The sequence below is a fragment of the Artemia franciscana genome, chromosome 15, assembly GCF_032884065.1.
Source record: "Artemia franciscana chromosome 15, ASM3288406v1, whole genome shotgun sequence".
NCBI classification, from domain to species: domain Eukaryota; kingdom Metazoa; phylum Arthropoda; class Branchiopoda; order Anostraca; family Artemiidae; genus Artemia; species Artemia franciscana.
In genome coordinates this window covers 2756751-2773665 of record NC_088877.1, presented here as the reverse complement: position 1 = coordinate 2773665, position 16915 = coordinate 2756751, and the positions used below count along the sequence as shown (strand labels likewise).

The window sequence follows — 16915 nt, the reverse complement described above, 5'->3', positions numbered from 1 at the left end:
TCAACGATAATTTACCATGTGAAAATCCCGATAAGCCCCAAAACATAATTTACCTCCCATATATCCCAAAAATCACTAGAAATCTTAAAAAAGTATCCACACAAAATAATCTGTATGTTGTATTTACCAATAATTTGAAAATCATAAATTTCCTAAATTCTGGTAAAGATAAGACTCCAGTTACTCGCCAAAGAGGTGTCTATCAAATACCATGCGACTTTGGCAAATTCTATGTAGGGAGAACCCACCAGAATTTCGAGAAACGCCTACAACAACATAAAGATGATATCGCCAAATCTCTGAATTCTAATAATATTAATTCTGTTTCTTTTGATTCTGCTTTAAGTAGCCATGTTTTCGAAAATCCTAGCCACAAAATACTTTTGAAAGAATCCGCCATTATTAGCAATGATCTAGGCATAAAGCAAGTAGTTCGAGAAGCAATTGAAATCAGACTTAAGATTAATAATAATATTTCCTTAAATAGTGATTTAGGAGAATATTCACTGAATGCATTATACACAAATTTAATTAAAAATGACCTTACAAAATATTTAAAAAACCAATAGATATTAACACAAAACCTGTCACTAATAGACCTATAAAATCAGCAGTGAAAAAACTAGGCTGGCATTAAAAACCTGTTTTTAAACCATTTTCTTTCATTTCATTGGATTGCCTCGTTTCATAACAATTTATTTTTCAGTCCTGGTTGAACTTCGCTCAGGTAAGGATGCTGGGAATGTTTTGATAAACTGTTCATTTTAGTTTTATTGATTTTATCCTCTCGTAAGTTGTTTTTTCTTATTTGTATTGCTGAGGACGGTCCTTGGACATAGGGCCGAAATATTCATTCTAATTTGTTTCCCACTGTCTTAAAAAATTCCCTATTGTTCTTCTTGTTTTTGGTGTTTGCTTCCTTGTATAGTTTAAATTTTGAGCTATTCTGAGGAAAAACAACTTTTTATTTCCCCAGATTTAGGCGAACCTATATTTTATCCTATTTTTATTTGCGAATGGTGATGCTCTTTACCCTACGATTTTATTGTACAGATGTACACGTTGTGCCAATCGCAAAAATCTTTTCTGACGCCATTGTTGAGGGCCTTCCTCCCCAGCCTAATTGTTTTTGTGCATGAGGATTCTAAACTTCCAGGAGATCACGGGGGCAGTTACAAGCCCTTGAGAGAAAAAGGTTGATTGGCTTGTTTTGGTGGGAACGAATATTCCTTATGTCCTTTTGGCGTGTATTTGGGTCCTCTTCATCCAAGGACTCAAGGGTAAAAGTTTTGAGGAGATTAGATATTAGTTTTTAAGCACTTTTGGGCCCATTTCTTGAGGGCTGAGTCACAAAACTTTTTTGTAATATTTCTACATGGCCTAGGGACTTACGACTGTAAGTTTCAAAATCATCGAGGACAAAACAGTATTTACCTCCTTACCTGGCCCTATAGGACCTTTGTCTTTTCTAGAATGTATTTGGCCCTTAAGCTTAAACGGTGATTCTTTAAAGTTTTAAGCCATTTGTTACAAATGACTTTCCAGTCCATTTTCGGGCCCAATAGTAAGACTGCAGTATCAACCCTAACCTAGAAACCATTTTACCTCGATTTACGGTTCCATTTTTGGGGAAACAGTTTTCTCTTTTTTTTCTAACGCATTGGGGTACTAATGACCCATGGATTTAAAAATATAGTGCAAAACCTACCAGAAAATAGGGTTCCTTCTTGGGCCATATTTTTGAGGATCAATGCCAACAAACTAAAACTATTTTTTATATCAAGATTACCATGGATCAGGAAAAACAGTTCTAAATTTCAGCCTGTTCAAAAAAAACATCATTAGCCCTTTTAGGCACTTTAACCGACCTTATTTCCCAGAGAACTAATATTTTTTCCATCAATGGTCAAGTAGCTTTAGCCTGAGGACTTGTAGATATAATTTTCGAGCCAATGGGACGAAATTTGTTGCCGTATATTGGACCATTTGGAGGCCTCTGACCCCCAGTTTGTTTTGTACATTGGGCCTTTGTCAGCCAACTAGCTCGTTACTTTTTAATCACTTTCAACACTTACAAAGGGCTTTAGGTTTTCAAATTTCCCATCGCAAAACCCACAGATTCTCCAACCACTTCTTCCATGTAAATTAAACAAAAAAACAAGTTTTTTGAAATGAAAGTAAGGAGCGACATTAAAACTTAAAACGAACAGAAATTACTCCGTATATGAAAGGAGCTTTTCCTCCTCGACACCCCGCTCTTTACGCTAAAGTTTTTTATTGTTTTAAAAAGTAGAGTTGCGAGAAAGAATCAAACTTTAGCCTAAGGAGCGGGGTGTCGAGGAGGAAAAGCCCCTTTCATATACGGAGTAATTTCTGTTCGTTTTGTTTTAATGTCGCTCCTTACTTTCATCTCAAAAAACTTGTTTGTTTTATTTAATTTCTGAAAGTATTTGAATTAATGCATGTCTGATTTTGGCTCTCCGTACATTAATTATTAAAATGAAATTTGCATATTAATTCTGTTTTTGGCTAAATGGCTTTTTCTTAGTTTTGATCAGACGATTTTGAGAAATAAGGGGTGGGAAGGAGGCCTAGTTGCCCTTTAATTTTTCAGTTACTCAAAAAGGCAACTAGATCTTTTTATTTTTAACGAACGTTTTTATTAGTAAAAAATATACGTAACTTAAGAATTAACTTACGTAACAAACTTTTATATTCTAATATTTTTGATTATATATATGAGTGGGTTGGTCCCCTCGTTAATACCTCGCTCTTCACAGTAAATCTTGTTTTGTCCCAATTCTTTAAGAATGACCCCTGAATCAGAAAGGCCGTAGAATAAATAGTTGAAATTACTTAAAAAAATTTTAGCATAAAGAGCGAAGTATTTATCTCCTCCTAAATACCTCGCTCTTTATGCTAAAATATTTTTAGAACCCCTCATATGCGTAATAATCTCTGTTCGTTTTAAGTTTTAATGCTTCTCCTTACTTTCAATTGAAAAAACTTTTACATGTTTATATTTTCATTGTTTTTTTTTAATAGTAATGCTAGACAATCCTGCGCCCTTTTCATTGAATTTCTCTTCCCCGTGAAATATTCCTTCAAGGAAATATCCTCCCATATAGCCCCCTCCCCTGAACCCAACACCCAAACCCAAAAAATTCCCCTGATAACGCCGGTACACTTCCCAGTAACCATTACTGTATGTAAACATTGGTCAAAGTTTGTAACTTGCAGCCCCTCCCCCAGGGACTGTGGGGGGTAAGTCATCCCAAAAGACATAGTTCTTATGGTTTTCGACTATGCGGAACAAAATGGCTATCTCAAAAGTTTGATCCGTTGACTTTGTGGAAAATATGAGCGTGGGAGGGAGCCTAGGTGCCCTCCAATTTTTTTGGTCACTTTAAAAGGGCACTAGAACTTTTCATTTCCGTTAGAATGAGCCCTCTTGCAACACTCTTGGACCACTTGGTCAATGCGATGACCCCTGGGGAAAAAAAACAAATAAACACGCATCCGTGATTTGTCTTCTTGCAAAAAATACGAAATTCCACATTTTTGTAGATTGGACCTTGAAATTTATTCTATAGGATTCTCTGATACGCTGAATGCGATGGTGTGATTTTCGTTACGATCCTATGACTTTTAAGGGGTGTTACCCCCTATTTTCCAAAATAAGGCAAATTTTCTCAGGCTCGTAACTTTTGATGACAAAGACTAAATTTGATGAAACCTATATATTTAAAATCAGCATAAAAATCCGATTCTTTTGATATATCTTTTAGCATCGAAATTCTGTTTTTTAGAGTTTCGTTTACTATTGAGCCGGGTCGCTCCTTACTACAGTTTGTTACCACGAACTGTTTGAAAGTGGTCGTCAAAAAAAATAATACGTGGGAAATACATGACTACCTTCTTCAAAGTCGTGGTTTTTGAAGTACTATACAACAGCACACGAAAACAACTATTAAAACACAACCAAAGGCGTTAATTATGAGTAAAATTGCCACATTTTCCTAATAGCTCTTAAGCGTCTTTATGTTGTTAGATGAAAGACTTTGTGAGTATGTTTGATGTTATCTTCAAATCCTTCTCTACTCATTTGCGTAAAGAAATGATTCGTGGATAAGTAAAGAAACAGAGACGCTTGATGTAAGAAATTAATGCCCAGTGGCAGATTTAGCCCTTTTGATAGCCTTGTTATGGTTTCTCCTGCTTGGTATAGATTAGGGATTAGTTATTCTTACTAGTGATATTGATCACAGATCGCAATAGAAGAAATGAAAAAAACAAGTTTTTTTTTTTTAACTGAATGTAAGGAGCTCCATTAAATCTCAAAACGAACAGAAATCATTATGGATATGAAGGTTGCCTCCTCCTATATATACGAACAGAAATTACTCCGTATATGAAATGGGTTGTCCCCTCCGCAATCCCTCGCTCTTTACGCTAAAGTTTGACTATTTGCCACAATTCTACTTTTTAAAACAATTAAAAGCTTTAGCGTAAAGAGCGAGGGATTGCGGAGGGGACAACCCATTTCATATACGGAGTAATTTCTGTTCGTTTTAAGTTTTAATGTCGCTCCTTACTTTCAGCTAAAAAAATAAGTTTTTTTTATTTAATTTCTGAACGTTTTTGAATTAATGCATGTTTGGTTTTGGCTCTCCGCACATAAATTATTAAAATGAAATTTGTATATTAATTCTTTTTTTGGCTAAATGGCTTTCTCTTAGTTTTGATCAGACGATTTTGAGAAATAAGGGGTGGAGAAGGAGGCCTAGTTGCCCTCCAATTTTTCGGTTACTTAAAAAGGCAACTAGAACTTTTAATTTTTAACGAACGTTTTTATTAGTAAAAAATATACGTAACTTAAGAATTAACTTACGTGACAAACTTTCATAACCTTATATTTTTATTATATATACGAGGGGGTTTGTACCCTCGGTAATACCTCGCTCTTTACGCTAAATCGTAAGTTTTGTCCAAATTCTTCAAGAATGACCCCTGAATCTGAAAGGCCGTCGAATAAATAGTTGAAATTACTAAAAATACTTTAGCATAAAGAGCAAGGTATTTATCTCCTCCTAAATACCTTGCTATTTATGCTAAAGTATTTTTAGAACCCCTCATATGCGTAATAATCTCTGTTCGTTTTAAGTTTCAATGCTACCTCTTCCTTTCATTTGAAAAAACGTTTTCATGTTTATTTTTCATTGTTTTCTTATAGTAATGCTAGAGAGTCCTGCGCCCTTTTCATTGAATTTTTCTTCCCCCATGACAGATTCCTCCAAGGAAAGATCCTCCAACATAGCCCCCTCTCCTCAGCCCCACCCCCAAACAAAATAAAATCCCCCTAAAAACTGTACACTTCCCAATAACCATTACTATATGTAAACACTGGTCAAAGTTTTTAACTTGCAGCCCCTCCCCCAGGGATTGTGGGGGAGTAAGTCATCCCCAAAGACATAGTAATTAAGGTTTTCGACTATGCTGAACAAAATGGCTATCTCAAAATTTTGATCCGTTGACTTTGGGAAAAAAATGAGCGTGGGAGGGGGCCTAGATCCCTCCAATTTTTTTGGTCACTTAAAAATGGCACTAGAACTTTTCATTTCCGTTAGAATGAGCCCTCTTGCAACATTCTAAGACCACTTGGTCGATACGATGACCCCTGGGGAAAAAAAAAACAAAAACAAATAAACACGCACCCGTGATTTGTCTTCTGGCAAAACATACAAAATTCCACATTTTTGTAGATAGGAGCTTGAAACTTCTACAATAGGGCTCTCTGATACGCTGAATCTGATGGTGTCATTTTCGTTAAGATCCTACGACTTTTAGGGGGGTTTCCCCCTATTTCCCTAAATAAGGCAAATTTTCTCAGGCTCGTAATTTTTGATGGATAAGGTTAAACTTGATGAAACTCTTGATGAACTTGATGCAATTCTTTTGGTGTAGCCATTGATATCAAAATTCAATTTTTTAGAGTTTTGATTACTATTGAGCCGGGTCGCTCCTTACTACAGTTCGTTACCACGAACTGTTTGATTAGGGATTAGTTACTCTTACTAGTGATATTGATCACAGGTCGCAATAGAAGAACCCATCTCCACGGAGAAATACCCACTCTATAGATATATCCTCTAGATAATCTGATTATCGTGAAAATTTACCCAGAATAATCACCCTTTACAACTCCACGCGTAAAATTGAGACGGAAAAGAGAAAGGAAGACACATAAAAACAATTTTGTACATGAATTCTTGCAAATTCCCCAGTGTATAATTTTCTCTGACAAGTTCACCCCCTGGAAAACTTCCCTCCCCAAGGAAAATTCTCCCGTGAAAAAAAAACCCGAGCAGAAAATTTGTTCCCCCACTCAAAAACAGATGCATGCTCCCCAATAGCTAAAACTAAGCTAAAAAAATGGGCTATTTTTATATTCAATTCAATTCATTTAATTACATATTGATATAACAAACAACATTAATAACCAAATAGTAACCAAAAATGACCCCTGAATCACAAAAGCCGTAGAATAAATAGTTGAAATTACTAAAAATACTTTAGCGTAAAGAGCGGGGTATTAGGAGGAGGCCTATTGTAGATTAAAAGAGGTAAAAAGATTTAAAGAGAATACAACGCAGACGGCGGCTTCAATTGGACGATTTATTTGACGTTTTGTCTGTAAATGTCGCCCTTATTTCATGTGAGAAAATAAGCTGAAGCAAGGAGTTCTTTCTAAAATCTGAAAAAATAAGGATTTTTTTTTTTTTAGTTTTGGGTGATGGATTATGTGCTCCAGGATTTTCTTCAGGGTTCAAAGTTTTTTGGTCAGATTTGAAATAAAAAGAGTGTTTTTGGCGGAATTTTTTTTTTTATTTTTTTTTATTTGGGGGAGGTTGGAGTGGGCTATAGGGCTTGAGAGAGGAGCGGTTTGAAAAGGTTGGGGTGGAGGGAATTGTTGTTACCCTGGGGGCTTTTGAGAGAAGGTGATTGTCTTTTTTTCCTTTCATTATTATTTTAATTGGTGTAGGATGCTTCTAGGAACATTTATGTAGGTTTTTTTGATTATTATTTTAATTTATGATGTCTTTAGGAATGTTTATGGAGTTCATCGCTACGCGTTAGCAAAATTTAAATTTTTCCCTAGCAGAGTGATTTATATCTGTAATATTTTATATTTGTGTTTATTATGTAAACAAAAGTCAAGTCAAAGGATAATGTATGTTTCCACCGAACCCATTCCTGGCGTGAGATGGTGTCTATTTTTCACTATTGAGCGTGATTAATACACTAAAAGAATGGGTTTTTATGCAGATTCCAACTATATGAAGTTCATTAAGTCTAGTGTTACCCATAAAAAACTAAGGGCCTGCGACAATTTTTGAAAATGAAGGGAGCATTCATAAAACGTCAAGTGATCTTAATAAAAAGCACACACAATCAGATTTAGCATATCAGAAAACCCTTCATTAGAAGTTTCAAGATCCTATACACAAAAATGAGTTAGTTTTTTTTTTTTTTTTTTTTTTGACAGGCTTTCAAATACGAGAGCAGTTGAGTTTCAATGAGGAGTACTTTAAAAGAACCTGCATGCAATGCATAAAGAGCAAGGGCTGAGGAACGGGCAGTCCCCCTCAAATAGGGGATAACTTCTGTTCGTTTTAAGTTTCAATGATGCTCCTTACTTTCAGTTAAAAAAAAAAACAGCATGTTTTTCTTATATTTATTTCTTTTACAGATAGAAATTTCTTAGTATTCTCATGTGTCAAGATAAACTAATCTTTTTTTTGTTAATTTGAAGGGTTCTGAAATATGGTAGTTTTTTTCAGGTATTAAATATTGTTGTTCAAACCGTGTTCAGTACTCAATGATTCATTGTCGTGAAAAGCAAAAAGCTCTTATGAATGCGGAGGTTAAGCATCTCAAACACATTATAAGTTATCCACCAATTATTTCATAAACGAGTCCTAGAGGGATATAAATATAAATTTAACGCTGATTTCTTGTGTTTTACATGAGGAAAGAAAAAAAAAACGATTTTTCTACTCTAGAAACTGAGCTAAATATTTCTCTGTTTCTTGTTTTTATTTCTTTAGGTATTTTTAGCCTTTTTTGCAAGCCATTTATGTCAAGACAGTCCTTTTTAGACAAATGTCTCCAAATTGAAATTATAATTTTTAAAATATGATACGATACGATAACTCTTTACTTTATACATTTACTGCACTGATGGAAAAACATATGTTTTTGTTGCCATGCAGAAGTAAAAATTAACCATTTTCTAAACACACAAAAAAATGACTTAATAAATAACCAACAAAAAAAATATACCATAAAAAAAAGTTAAAAAAAGATTAAAAAAAGATCAATCCCCTTCACAATATCCCCTAAAAAAAGAAAATTCATAAGCCTCCCAACAACCCTACTCCCTCACTACCACCCATCCACCAACTCTTCCTTACCACCCCCAACCAACCAGACCTCCTTACCATCTCTTATCTCCTGACAAAGAAATATCTTCATTTACAAAATGAAGATTTTTTATTCGATGCAAGAAATCTAACCCAATATTTATTTTTCCATTTCTCGTGTCCTTATTCCATTACGACTCTATTGCCCTAAGTAATGTTTCCTTTCCGGAATAGCACTTTTTAGGACTAAAATAATTCAATCTAAATAAGACTTTCCCAGAATAAAAATAAAAAATTTAATGGCCTTTGAATATGGCCAACCCTTTTTCGTTTACGAATCAAAGTGGATAAAGGACATTAAATCTGAATCAACATTTATTTGGTTGTTTTCTCTTACTTTAAGACCAGAAAATAATAATAGACCTAAACCACAAAAAAGGTTTTTAATTGATTGGGTTCTATAGATTGCTATATTTACTTTTTCTTGACGTAAGATACCTTTTTATTGTCTGAAAAACAAAATTATTTAGCTTGCGTTCCTGCTCATAACTATTGCCCCATGATTCGTTATTTTGGCGCACAAACCAGGCTTTAGGTTCATGGTCTTAAAATGTTTATGCACTTTTGGCAATATCAATATTTTGTGTTTAATTCTATGTAATTTTTAGCTATAATCCTTCAAGATTAACAAGAAAAAAAATTCTCCCATCAAACTTCAAATTGACAGAAATGATCCCAACTGGTAGGAATGTTTTGCACTAAGAATTCCCAATGAGAAGAAAATACCCAGAAGTTTCTATTAAATTTTGGTTTCATCGTAACACCGATATTATTTTTTGCAAATAAAAACTATAGCAAACAAGAATTTCCTTTAACAAATCTCTATGTTGCCAAATCTAACGGTAGACCGTTCTAAAGGTCTCGTCTATCGCCGTTCTAAAGGGTCGATAGAAGACAAAGAAAGTGTCGTTATAGCCAAAATTTCGTGGAAAAGAGTTTTATAACTATGATGAAAAGAAAAAAAAGGAAATTTTTGTCCTACAAATCCATGTTAAAAAGTGTGCTTAAATTTAATTGGTTTAAGTCGGTGATGTACATTAATGAACCAGTTAGATTTTCCTGAAGATTGTGCCACGAAGTTGAGCTATTAACCCTGCCTTTTGAAAAACCGATCAGTTCCTATGGGTGACAAAACTTTTATACAAAAAAAATTTTAACCCAGACAAAAACTAAGTTCCATCAGATTGAAAATTGAACTTTTAAATTAGTAAAAATAAAGAGAATTTATGAGTGACAATGTATTTTAAAAGTAGATCTTAGTTAGCATTTTCGGAAACGAACCATGAAAATTAATTTAAGCAACCCGTGATGCTTTTTTCGGTGAACGTAACTTTGGCTTCTGACATCAGAATAGCGCCAGCACCAGAATGATATATCAATGTTTACTTGTTTTGTCAAACAAAGCAAAAAAGAGTGATTAAATCCCTTTGAGTCTATGTTTCAAAATGGACTTTAATCTCATTGGTTTACACGGGAATTTATTTCGCAAATCCATCACTCAATAACTTATTACTGAAAAGAATAAGAAAGTGGAAATTGGGCTTTCAATTGGGATTCGTAGTGGGGTTCTTGTTACAAAGTGGGCTTTAATTTCACAAGTTTACATCAATGGTGTATTATCTAAGCCAATCACAGTATTCCTTATTCCTGGAAAGACAAATAATATCCCGTATTAAACTGATTGCATTTATAACCTCTAATGGGACATTTTAAGCAAGTTGAAAGATCAAAGCGTTTCTTATTCACATTTGTTTTCTTTATAAATGACGTGTCTGTCACTTAGTGTTCAAACCTAAAGTTGGAATTGCTGCACAGAAAACCTGCTTCGACATTAAATTGAAGATCCTTAACAGGAATATTATCTAATCAAGGTAATAAAAAATTATTTTGGTTTACAGCTTAACTTATCAGTGAGGTAATTGCTTTTAAAACCATTAATGGCGCTTAATAATTCCACAGTAAAAGTAAAACATTTGATAATCTGAATAAAACGTACCAAAAATTCGATACCAGAAATTTGGTAAATTTAAAACCTTGAAATTTACTTTCAATAAATTGTTATGTTTCTTTCGGCGAAAAAAAAACTTTGCCTTCCGACACCAGGCTGGCGCTAATCCGAGAACAGAATACAAATTATTGCTTTTTTGTCAAACAAAGAAAAAAAATTGATTATTTCCCTATGAGTCTATGGACTCATTTTGAAAATGGACTTTAATATCTTAGGTTTACAAAGTAGTGTGTTTTGTAAAAAAATCATACTATTCTTTATTCCTGGAGAAATTAAGAAAGTGGAAAGAGGGCTTTCCACCGGGCTTCGTAGTGGACTGTTAGTTGGAAATTGCGTTTTAATTTTGTAGGTTTTTTTAAAGCCAGTTTTTTTTTAATCGGACGATATCTAAAATCTCCTTTGGGACATTTTTAGTGAATAGGCATAGAAAGAGCAAAATAGATCTTTCGATCTTTTACATTTTTGATCTTTGAATTAAAATAGGTCTTAGACCCATTTTTGGAAAATAGTGTCTCTGCTTCTCTGTCTCCCAGCCTTGAGTTTAAATTCATAAGAAAGATCATTTTATACGCTTTATATTTGGTCCATTTTGTTTGTTTATAGATAAAGATTTCAAAATCCACAATAAGCAGCTTTAATTTCCATCGAAATAAGTCATGGCCATTATTTTCAATGTATTAACTTCAAATGGAACCATGTCTCTTAATTTAGTCTCTGCAATCTCAGATCCAAAGTAAACTTTGCAGCGTCCCCCAGCTTCTGCTCTGCATATCCTTGTAAATCCTCAATCCATCTTCTCCAGTGAAATAGTACATTTAACGATAATAGCTCCAAAATTGGCCAAAATAGCACTATCAAACAATAACTATGAAATGTTATTCCCATACCAGCTGTAAGAGGGATCTAAGGGATAGGTAATAAACGGCGAGGATTATGCAGTCTTCCTTGTGATTGGTGGGATCTTAGCGCATGAATGTAAAAAGCAGTTCTATAGGAGATGAAGCTCCCTTTTTATTAAAATTGACATCAATCAGAAAGTCAGTTGACTCTCAGTGATCACGGAACCAGATAAAGAGGGATAGAAATCTGAAATTTTGTGAGTAATGTTATTACTAATATGTGAAATCTAATAAAAAACATATTAGGGAAGTATTTTTTAAGTATGTAAGGCATCTACGTAGGGTGAGTTGGGTAGGCCATTCTGACCTATCTGAAAGCGAGTTCTCGTGTGGTCCTACCTTTTTTAGGTATATTTTTGTTTGTAGTTTTAAGTGTTGATAGTTATTGTATTGGTTTTCGTATGTATTGCATCTCATTGTCTTGTTTTTACTTCAGTCTGTTTTTTTCCTTTTTTATTTTCCCTGTTGATATAAAGAAAGCTGGTTATTAAAACTCACTCATTCTTCATTAGTCAGTGCTTTAAAATACCAATTTCCAGGAATATAAATATTTCAATGTACAAATTATTTTTCATAGATATAATTAACGTTGTTCTAGGCTTAAACGATGTTTCCCAGATAGTTGTTTTTTAAACTTCTAAACATAGTCTTAACATTACTGAGGGGCTATTTGGCCTCTTTTCAATGGAAAAGTCATACTTGACATAGAGATGATCTAAAAAAAATTTAACACCTTAGGATACTTTATCTTAAGGACAAAAATATAACAGTTCAAAACAGGGATGAAACCTTTTAATTGACAGTGAAACAAATATAAATTTTTAAGTGGATATTTCGGACACATATACAGTGTCCATCATCAGTAGTAAAACTAAAAGGCATTAATAAAAACGAACAAAATATATACTCAATAAACTAATTATCTACGTCGAGTATTTAAAGGACCAAAATAAATAAAGCTTGACCAGTTAGACTGGCTAAATGGAAACTTATACACCCGTACAGGTCTTGAAAAACTAGCGAAAAAGAGGAACTCAGTTTTTATCGAAATTAGGAATCCCATGGGAAAGAGTTTACTTACGAGCAATAAGCATGCTGTTTTGAAGAAAACGGAATTTTTCTTGGGAATTATTTCAAATTTGTGTAACATGAATACTCAAAGAGGAATTTGCAGTGAAACAAAGGATCATTATTTGTTTCCCAGTTTTATGCCTTAGTTGAGGTCCCCTTGGTCGTAAATTTTGACTGAAGTGTCTACAGCCCCTCTAATTGGCAGAAGATTGGGGTAGGAAAAAAAAATCAAATTCATCTTGCTTAGTATTAGTATAAAGACATTTTCTTCCAAAATTCATTGCTCTTGCGGAGGCCCCCTTGTTCCGTTCTGCTTACTTTAAAAGTTTCATGCCGACTGGAGGAGGTCAACGTTTGGCCTAATTTCAGGTTCGAGAGTTAATGCAATCCACTTTTTTCCTGAATATTTTTTTCTCTTAAGATTGTTTAGCCCACCATACATGTCCAGTAATCCAATAGGATTATTCTGATCAACGATTGGCCCGATATGCCTCCGATTTGTCTCCGATCAGCCGATCGGAGACAAAGCAAATTTTTGCCTATGTTGGGTATACAAAACAATACAATGGGCCGTTACCATAACTTTTGTTTTCATTGAGATCCCTTCTAACTGTTTATATACCCTGTAAGTCTGAGAGATTCTAAGCAAAAAAAAATGTTGGCCCAATTCCAGGTGTCACGTATACATCCAACAAACCCTTTAAAAATTTTCTCTCATGGTTGTAGTAAAAAGTAAATTGCACCCTATAGTAGCAAAAAGTTTAAAAATATTTTTTGGAGGGAAAAATAAAAACTTAATATGAAAAAATTGTCATTTTGATTCATTAATTGCAAATAAAATGTTGATTAACTTTAACAGTAAACATTTTTTACGAGAATAAAATAAAAGGGAATTAAAAAAAGAGCCCAGAAACCTCAAAAAAGGTGTCGGGTTGAAATCATACTGCACCATTTGAGATAGCCTTGCAGAAAACCTTATTCGAAAGTATTACAGCCCGCCACATTGAACAACGAAGTAAATTCCTTTTTTTGCATGGGAAGCGCTGATGCTTCTGTTTTTTTCAGTTTTTTCCCCATGGGTCGTCATATCAAACCTATGGCCTTAGAACGTTGGGAGAGGGCTTATTTGAAAGGAAATTGTGGGAACTAACGCTCTTTTTAACTAACAAAAGATATTAGGTCACATCATGATGGCATTTTGTGCCATTTGGTACCACCGATCGTCAATTTTTTGCCCAAAAAGGGGCAAAATAGCAGAGAATAGATTTATGACACAGCCAATTATATATGAAAATAATCCAATTATAACCCTGAAAATAATCTCTTTAATTAAACAATGCAAAGAGGCGTTCTCTGTCAATTCGTCCCACAAAGCATTAATTTTTCTCAAAGAGAGTAAAAATGCTTGATAATGGGAATTCTAACATGTCCAATTAATTTTTCATGGTTTAAACCCTGAATAAAAAGACCTGAGCTTCCTGTCTTGACAAAAATATTGCATGTTTATTCCGTTATTATAATGTTATTCTTATGGATAAATATACAGGTGCGTGATTACCTTAGTGTTTATGGGAAATGTTAACAAGTGCTGTTAATTTCCATTATTACCCGACTAGAGCATCGCCGCTAGTTCGGCGACTTTAATATTACCCTTTCTGTTGAACTTTCTGTTTACTTTCTGTTGAAAAAGCTTGTGTTTTGTTTAATTCCTTGTACTTTGTCAAATCGGTAAGACCAGGTTCTTATCGACTTTGAAGACCAGGTTCAGCTAGTTTCGCATCATCAAACGAGGGTATATGTCTCTTTTTTATATGCCTGAAGGCAAGCAACTATGGCGAGGGCGTTTTTTTTTGGAGGGGGGGCAGTTACTCACCTCAATAATATGGAGAGAAAAAATTATTATGCATCCCATGACCCTTGACTGTCTGGATATGGACCCCTCTTGCCCTCCCCCACTCCAATAAAAATGCTTGAGATTCCCTTCTGACAATGTCTTATTACAGATTGTGCATGCAGTCAGTAGGTTTCATTTAAAGGTAAGTTGCTAAGTCCATCCTGTTTTGTTTCATGAATGAGCAGAAACTATTAAGTAAAGCTATTTTTGGGAAAAGGAGTAAAGAGACCTGCGACTCTTTTTTTTAGTGGAAAGGGTTACATATATTTTTTCAGTCGTAAGGAAAAGAATTAAAGCTGTGGCATTATTTTTTTGATGGTTTTTGTCGTCCTATATGCGCTTCGACTAGTTTAAAAGTGAAAAAAAAATAGCCTGTAATATCATATTGTATACCAAAAAAAAACCATTGTTGAAGTATTTCGACATGTTCTGGGTCAACAAGTGGAACGGACAATCTGCAGAGTCAGAGAGCCTTTGCTATCCAACAGAATGCTCACTACCTCTGATGTGCTCATCAACCAATATATTCTAAATCCCCAGTTATGGGGTCAAACATGACTAAGGCTTTGACAACTAACTATTAAGATATTTATAGCGCCGTGACCTATAAATAGTGTATTTGCTTTCTTACGGACAATTTACTCTTAGACTCTGTGTTTTAGGACGACATGTTCTATTATACAATGCCTTCTGGCCTTGGCCCATCGCCGGCGACACGCTTGCCTCCTCTTGACTTCCCGTTCTCAAATCAACTACCATGTAAGTATTTATCAACCCATATTAACCCTTACATTTTAGCCCTTGTTACATATTAGCCCTTAATCTGCTGCCCTACTAACACGGAGAAAGTCCGAAAAATGACACTTAGGCGATGGTTAGGAGTCCATAGCTTTGTGGTTTAAATATTAATAAAACTACTATCGAAAAAGAGAAAGGTTCGCAATAACTTAGTGGAACACTTCCTCCCCATCTACCATAAGCCACATTTGGACTGATTACTTAATCAGTCCAAATGTATTCCTCCAAATGAAGGGGAGCTATAGCTCCCCTCCCCTCTAAGTTGATTTAAATGACCCTTCAAGTAAATCTGATAGTTTAAATTTAAAAGTACTGCTCTATTTTGGATCTAAACCCTATTAATGGGCAGAAAAAAACGTGACAAGGTCAAGACTATCAAAATGACAGATTAGGTGGCTTATGTACTTCGCAACTATTCGTCTGTATTATCTCTTTGCAATTTAACTACAGTACTTGTAATTTCTGTGATTTGTTGTCTAGTATTTTTTTACACATATGATCTTCTAATATCGTCAACTCTCAGCCAATCACTAATCTTCAGCTCTAAAATCAATCGCTTAACGATGCAATAGCTGGATAAAGTCCAAAATCAAACGATTTCTTCTCAATAGTCCGTTGGTTTTACCGTGGACTTAATTCGATGTCTTGGTAAGTGTGACCTCTTACGAATTAAATAAAAAAACAAGTTTTTTCAACTGAAAGTAAGGAGCAACATTAAATCTTAATACGAACAGAAACTACTCCGTATATGAAAGGGGCTGTTCCCTCCTAAACGCCCCGCTATTTACGCTAAAGTTTGACCATTTCTCACAACTCTACTTTTTAAAACAATAAAAACAAACTTTAGCGTAAAGAGCGGGGCGTTTAGGAGGGAATAGCTCCTTTCATAAACGGAGTAATTTCTGTTCGTTTCCGTTTTTTAGGGTTTTGGTTACTATTGAGCCGGGTCACTCCTTACTACAGTTCGTTACCACGAACTGTTTGATCACAGCTGGGGATCGGGCTGAAACTTTCGGGAATTTTCTATTGGAAGTGGTACGAGGTTAGGAGACTTTAAATCTTTATTAAGGTGGAGGTGAAAAGTAGTTTATCTACGATTCTAAAAAAGAGTACATGCGACACATTTTTTTTATTTTGTATGGCTTTCGTCTTTTGCTAGTTTTAATACTAAATTGAGTCTTTATTTTCTTGAATAGATAGTTGTTACTTGTATTTTACTTTACGATTTCGATGTATTTTGTTAAGATGTTAATATTTTTTGATAAACAAGTTATATTCAGCACCAGTGGTTTCCATTTCAGCCCTTGACGAAAAATTTGCTTGAATCATCCCTGTCATCGTCGTAATTCAAAATTTACCTAAGAATATAGGGAAATAGGTGACCGCCCGCCTCTAATAAGAATTAGCTGAAAGATATCCTGTTTAAAATAAAAAAGAAGAAAAAGCTTAAAATGCAATGTTATGTACGTATGAAAACAAAGAAAGGAAATAATAAATGAAAAGAGAAAAAACAAATAGGTGAAAAACGAGGATTTATCAGCCAGTAGCAAAATATGAAAAACAAGCAAATATTTCGAAAAGGACCTCCACCAAGTCGTTCTCAGTACTCAAAAAATAAGAAAGAGGAAAAAGAAAAAAGAAACAAAGAAGAAACAACAACAAAATCTAACCTTCTTAAGTGAACTGTACGAGAGGAGAAAAGACACCGAATCAAACAACAAAAACCAACTTGAAAAATCAATGAAACAGAAGTTACCAATTA

At 34.4% G+C, this 16915-nt stretch overlaps 1 protein-coding gene across 3 annotated transcripts in view; it reads left to right on the top strand.

Moving 5' to 3' along the window:
- The first annotated feature begins 704 nt into the window (after positions 1 to 704).
- Positions 705 to 16915, top strand: part of LOC136036600 (homeobox protein OTX1 B-like) — a 70681-nt gene continuing 54470 nt past the window's right edge. Inside the window, exons 1-3 of one of the 3 annotated variants that reach the window (XM_065718907.1) lie at positions 713 to 789; positions 10267 to 10354; positions 15018 to 15114. In XM_065718907.1, coding sequence (XP_065574979.1) covers positions 15024 to 15114 — 91 coding nt within the window. In that variant the 5' untranslated portion in view covers positions 713 to 789; positions 10267 to 10354; positions 15018 to 15023. Of the gene's footprint in view, positions 790 to 10266; positions 10355 to 11522; positions 11588 to 15017; positions 15115 to 16915 lie in introns of those variants that run through there. The other 2 variants (XM_065718905.1, XM_065718906.1) reach the window with 2 other exon arrangements.